Source organism: Gossypium arboreum, chromosome 7 (assembly GCF_025698485.1).
Source record: "Gossypium arboreum isolate Shixiya-1 chromosome 7, ASM2569848v2, whole genome shotgun sequence".
In the NCBI taxonomy this organism is placed as follows: Eukaryota; Viridiplantae; Streptophyta; class Magnoliopsida; order Malvales; family Malvaceae; genus Gossypium; species Gossypium arboreum.
The window spans coordinates 76849893-76855749 of record NC_069076.1 but is presented as its reverse complement, the minus strand read 5'-3'; the positions used below and the strand labels follow the sequence as shown (position 1 = coordinate 76855749).

The 5857-nt window shown below is 31.9% G+C and overlaps 1 protein-coding gene across 2 annotated transcripts; it reads left to right on the top strand.

Moving 5' to 3' along the window:
- Positions 1 to 922: 922 nt before the first annotated feature.
- Positions 923 to 2997, top strand: LOC108459378 (uncharacterized protein C24B11.05). Of its 2 annotated transcripts, none has more exons than XM_017758739.2 (8): positions 923 to 1040; positions 1383 to 1448; positions 1579 to 1644; positions 1721 to 1818; positions 1970 to 2095; positions 2195 to 2401; positions 2480 to 2545; positions 2627 to 2997. In XM_017758739.2, the coding sequence occupies exons 2-8, from the start codon at positions 1391 to 1393 to the stop codon at positions 2777 to 2779; spliced, it is 774 nt and encodes a 257-aa protein (XP_017614228.1). In that variant the 5' UTR covers positions 923 to 1040; positions 1383 to 1390; the 3' UTR covers positions 2780 to 2997. The 2 variants fall into 2 exon arrangements, with proteins under 2 accessions (XP_017614228.1, XP_017614227.1); XM_017758738.2 differs by lacking the exon at positions 923 to 1040 and adding an exon at positions 1072 to 1294.
- Positions 2998 to 5857: the final 2860 nt, after the last annotated feature.

Below are 5857 nucleotides of genomic sequence, written 5' to 3'. Positions count from 1 at the left end.
AAAACATTATGCCATTACATGTATCTTGTCGACTTTTTGTTTTCAATATAGTTATGTCAAACATTTATATAAAAATAACTCCTCAAAAAAAAAAAAATTAAAACATTCTTGTCAAACATATATCCATACCCGATACTAGCATCGGATTCCGAATGTACCTTATCTGCTAAAGTTCTTATTACCAATCTTGGCAGCAAAGATGGGTTGATAGAATAAAGGGCACTCTCCAAGAATAACACTGGTTTGACACTGAAAGCAAGAGTTGATGTGGTTTTGGCTTAAGTCACAAGGCACGATCTAGAAGCATGTTATACTTGGTTAATGATTTCAATTGCCTCCTGCTGCCATTGATGTTAGTATTAGGAAACTACTCATTTAATTTCTATTCATGGCAGCTGGTAGATTCAGTTCATTTATACATCTTCTAGTTCAAGCAAATTATAGCTTTTAAGCTCCATGTGAAAGGTTAACCCATTTGCTGGTAAGTTTTTTATTCTATATGCTATTATGCTTTTAAAAAGGAATATAATACTCATCTTAAGTTATTCACAACCCCACTTTGATGTTTCTAATTCTAGCCCCTTATTCTGTTCCCCTAGATTCTAGACCAACTTGGAAATCATTCCTTAGTCTCTGATATAGCAAAGTGCATTGCAAATCATGCATCAATATATTGTATTTTATTATTATTATTGTAAGTGACATCTACAAAGGTATGAGGTGGCTAACATGCATTGGAGCGCACGGAATTTTTATTTTATTTTGGGGTCCAAAATCAGTACATTTTGTATAGCAAGTCAGCAACAATCACAGAAAAAGGACAGGTAACTTAAAGCAGGATAGTTTTAACAATTCAGAATCACATATCTTTATGTGTTTGGTGACTAACTACTTCATAATCATATTACTAAAACAGAGAAAATATGCTGGCCACCTCAGCCATTTCAGCATCAACCTCACACATTAAAATAATCCATATAAATAGGTCCTATCAGCCACTATGAATTGTGCATCAACTGTTTTTCATCCATTACTCTAAGGTATCATTGCACTATGATGTTTAATTGTTTTCTTGCTGATTGTTTTCTTCTAATAAGAGTTTTTGAGACTGTTCTCTCTTGGTTTATGTGGTTAATATTAATGGGACTGCCTTGCTTTCATCATAATCTTTGTGGAATTTGCTGAATATGCTTTCATTCTCAAAATGAAGACACAAGGCTATTTTGTCTATAAATAATTAAGCTCTAAGCTCTAGTCTCTGCTCTTCCATAGCTTTTCTTGATGGGTTCATTAGGTCTCTCTCAGATTCTATAATTTTACTGCTAAATATGCATAGGACTGCAGGGTTATGTCTGATGGAACTTCTTTTCTTTTTCTTACAGGTACAGTCATGAAGATGGACACTGTTGGGAGGGCCGCTGGAGCTAAATATGAATGCTTGCTTTTTGGTATATATATGTAGCACGATTAATCATTAAGAACAAAATCATGTGATATAACAGTTTTAGCTCAATCATCCTCTGGTTTTCAGGCTTTTAGAACTATTTCTGATTTCTGGGTTCCGATTATGATTTACAGACATGGATGATACTCTATACCCCTTGAGTACAGGTTTCAACTTGGCTTGCCGCAAGAACATAGAAGGTATGGCCCTAAAACATATACATGATTTTTTTTTTTTTTGTTACGATACAAGCAATTTGACTTGTTTTAATGGTAGAATTCATGCTGAAATACCTGAATATTGAAGAAAGTGAAGTTCCGAGAATGTGCTTGGAATTATACAGGGAATATGGAACAACAATGGCTGGTTTAAAGGTGCCTGAGAATATTATTCTGTCCTAAATCCCTTCTTTTGTCGGTTCTTTTTTTTAGCTCCTTTTGCCCTTGTCTGCCAAAAAAAAAAAAAGAGCAACGGATTCACCGTTCATGCATCTGAAAATTAGAGTCCCAAATGCCAAAATTTCAGGTTCTGGGATATGAATTTGACAACGATGAGTTTCATGCCTATGCTCATGGAAGATTGCCATACGAAACACTGAGACCAGATCCTGTGTTAAGGAACCTTCTGCTTGCCATGCCACAGCGGAAAATAGTAAGTGAAAGTATGAATTCCTTTCAATTAAACCAAAAAAAAAAATAGTTGATTGAGAAAACATATCTTGTCTGTTCTAAGATGTTTCTTTATGTTTAGATCTTCACGAATGCTGATAAGGCACATGCGCTACAAGTTCTGAAAAGATTGGCCTTGGAAGATTGTTTTGAAGGCATCATATGCTTTGAAACACTTAACCACCCTCCGCTGCAACCACCTGCTTTGAAGTCACCAATTCTATGTAAACCCTCGCTGGAAGCTTTCGAAGCTGCTATTCGGGTCGCAAATCTTGATCCAAAGAAAACAGTACAAACCCCATCCTTAATTAGAACACAGACACAGTTGTTTTTTTCTTTGTTTGATTCTTTTTCCTTTTTTCTCCAGATTTTCTTTGATGATAGTGCTCGAAACATAGCTAGCGGCAAAGCAGCAGGGCTTCACACAGTTATAGTAAGCTACATAATTTGGTTTTCAATCTAGAAAGCTGCCTATAAACGATTCAATGGGTAACATGGGAGAATATGATGGCAGGTGGGGAACTCAACGCTGGTGCCAGGTGCAGATCATGCCTTGCGTAGCATCCACAACATCAAAGAAGCAATACCTGAGATATGGGATGGCGATGAGGAGCAGATGGAACAAGTTATACAAGCAGCTGCTGTTGAAACCGTGGTCCTTGCTTAGATTTCAGTTCAAATTGAAAATTAGAGAGGCTGCCCTTGTTATATTATTATGGACATGGGAAGCATTCACCTTAAGCTTATTAAATAAATGACTAAAGCTCACTAATATATCGATATGTACTTAGAATATAAGCAAATGGTTCTGTATTTATATTGTATCTAAGATTTATGTACTAAACCCAGACTTATGGGTAGGGATGGTATCACCCTTTAAAAATAGGCTTAAGGCTTTGCCATACTCATTTTTAAGTATATAATATATATTCAAAAATAGACTCACGCATCAGTTCCCCTGAGAAGCACACACCACTGCAATACAGACCAGAAAATACAAAGGGAAAAAGACACCCCCAAAATGAAACAAAAACAGTATAATTAGCAAAACACACACAGCACTAGAAGGAAACTGTAGGCTGAAACTATTCTTGCATTGCATTACGTGGATTTTGCTTCCTCTGTTTCGTTTTTAATGCAGTTTGAGGTTGACAAACTTTTTTATTGGATCAGGTTGAGAAATGGATATATTATGATCCAAAGGAAATTGCTTCAAGGTTTCCCAAAATTTTCGATAATGATAGAAATTTATGAGGCCCAAATTCTTAAGGTACCAGAATGATTAATCTGTTTATCAAACTTAAAATTACAGGGTAAACATAGATATCAAACCTTTAAAAATGTTATATTAAAAATAATATTTAAAAAACCAGGCCGTGGCCCAGCCCAAAAAGTTAAAACCCATTCAACATATATCATATAGGCATCGTATAAAATCCCAAATGACCAAACCTCGGACCGAAATTAAGATTCTTATATACATATTCTAGTATATAATTTTCTAATATTATTTTAGTGAAATGCATAAGTTAAAAGATATATATATATATATATATATATATATATTATAAAATAAGGAAATAGTAATAAAGTGTAAAAAACAAAGAAAATGGGAGAAGGTAATTTTATTAATCAAATAGGGATGTTTATAATAATTTTTAGAGTCTATATTTATAGACATAATAAGTATAAATGAAATAAAATTATATTTTTAATGACTATTAGAGTCCTCAAGTATACCAAAATTATCTTGACATTGATGGACATTTACTTAATAATAAAATATTTATAACACTCCTCCTTGGATGTCCATTGGTAGATATGTGTTTCGTTAAAATTTTACTAAAATAAAATTATTGTGAAGAAAAAAAAGTATACACATCTATAATACGCATAATATATTGCCTCATTAAAAACCTTACTAGAAAAACCTAGTGGAACAAAATATCGATTAAGGAAAAAATAGTACAACGTGTATTTACTCATGACAACATCACATAATATTGCATATTCCACATATTCAATTTTGAATACTAGCTTTTCAAATGATCACTCGAACGAAGTTTGATAAACGTTTATATCATCACTCTTTTGAATGTCATGAGTGAGGAAGAGTTTTGGGGAAATATATTTTGATCTCTTTAGGAGTTCTAACAATAATCATAACAAACTTTAATCACGACCCTTCTAAAAATACATGTGTATTTTGGATCATTTTATAATCTTCCTTCAATAACCATTCACTAAGTCAAATTTACCACATATATTCAAATCATTTCAATTCATATAAATGTTTACGCAAACATATTGAACAATTTCCTGAGAATTTCTATATGCTTCTAGCATTCTAAATCATTCAAGAATTTTAATAAAAACTTCACTATATAGTGATTCATATGATAGGTGTAACAACAAACACTAGACGCATGTCAAAATATGTCATGAAACACTAGATGCATCTACCACAAAGAAATATCTTTCATAATTAATGTCATTCCAAGACTCAGCAAGTTTTCAAAAAACTACACATTTGTATCCCCATTGGTCTTATATATTTAGATGTTTGGACCACTAGTCCAAAAATTTTCTAAATTTAATTTTACTTGCATTGCGTCTTTCCATTTTGGCTAATTTATTCCATGTTTATAATTCTTGATAAATTTATTCAAGAACCTCATTAATTAAAAAGTACTATTGCATACAAAACTATTGTTGACAACATTTCATTATCGGTTCCACATTTTCTTCTATAAATTATCGAGACCTCTTTATTTTCACTATTTCCATCTTTAGGTACCTGAATCTTTTCTGAACTTTTAATAATTAGTTATGTTTTGGGTCTATTTGGGAGCACTGCCTCCATTATATGACTATCTTGATTTATTATTTTAATTTCTTTTACGAGAATTTTCATCTTTGAAACCAATTAATCTACCATGCTTCAGGCATGAATTAGTTTCATTTATTCTAATAGGTTGTCCTACTGGGACTTCAACACATTAGCTGGTATATAATACTTGATTATTCTCATTAGGTTAACTTGAAATAAAGTGAATTACCCTTTTTAAACTTCTAGTTCAAATTACTTTCTATGAGGATCTAAATAATGATAATTTATTCTAAGTAATTATTTCATTCAACTATTATTTCTCTCCCCCTAATGTTGGGTAAACTGTCAAATCAAAATATTAATAAACTTATATCTTAATTAAATATTCAATTTGTTCGAAACATCTAATAATAAAAAGAAGATTCATAATTAATATTGTAATAGGCTAATTTTGGCCTGGGCCCCCCAAAAAATAATAACCGAATAAATAAAGCCAAAGGATGCAATCGGTCGAAAACGAGCCAAAAAAAGCCAAATTGAAAGACAATCATTAAATTGTGGCCAAATCAAAAAGATGGAGAAAGCCAAGGAGTTCAAAATTTGTTGACTTGGTAAAAGGCTAAAAATAGGAAGATATGATTTTATTTTATTTTATTATTAAATTATTTAGGCTATTTTTAGTAAACCCCATGTATATAAATAGGGGTATTTTGTTTTTTGAAAGGGGGAGACTTGGATGAATTACTTTTGTATTCCTACTTCAATTTGAAATTTGATTATTCTTTCTTTTCCTATTTCCATTGAAATTGAATTATTTTCTTTTATCTTTCAATTACGTGGGAATTTTATCCATTTCATTTCAATTTCTTTGTTTTTTCTAAATTCATTCAATTGCTTTTAGCTCTTCCGTTTTTT

Coding starts and splice junctions, on each gene's coding strand:
- LOC108459378 (XM_017758738.2), top strand. Junction 1,645..1,720: donor TTGCCGCAAGAACATAGAAG/GTATGGCCCTAA, acceptor TTTTAATGGTAG/AATTCATGCTGAAATACCTG. Junction 2,096..2,194: donor CCATGCCACAGCGGAAAATA/GTAAGTGAAAGT, acceptor CTTTATGTTTAG/ATCTTCACGAATGCTGATAA.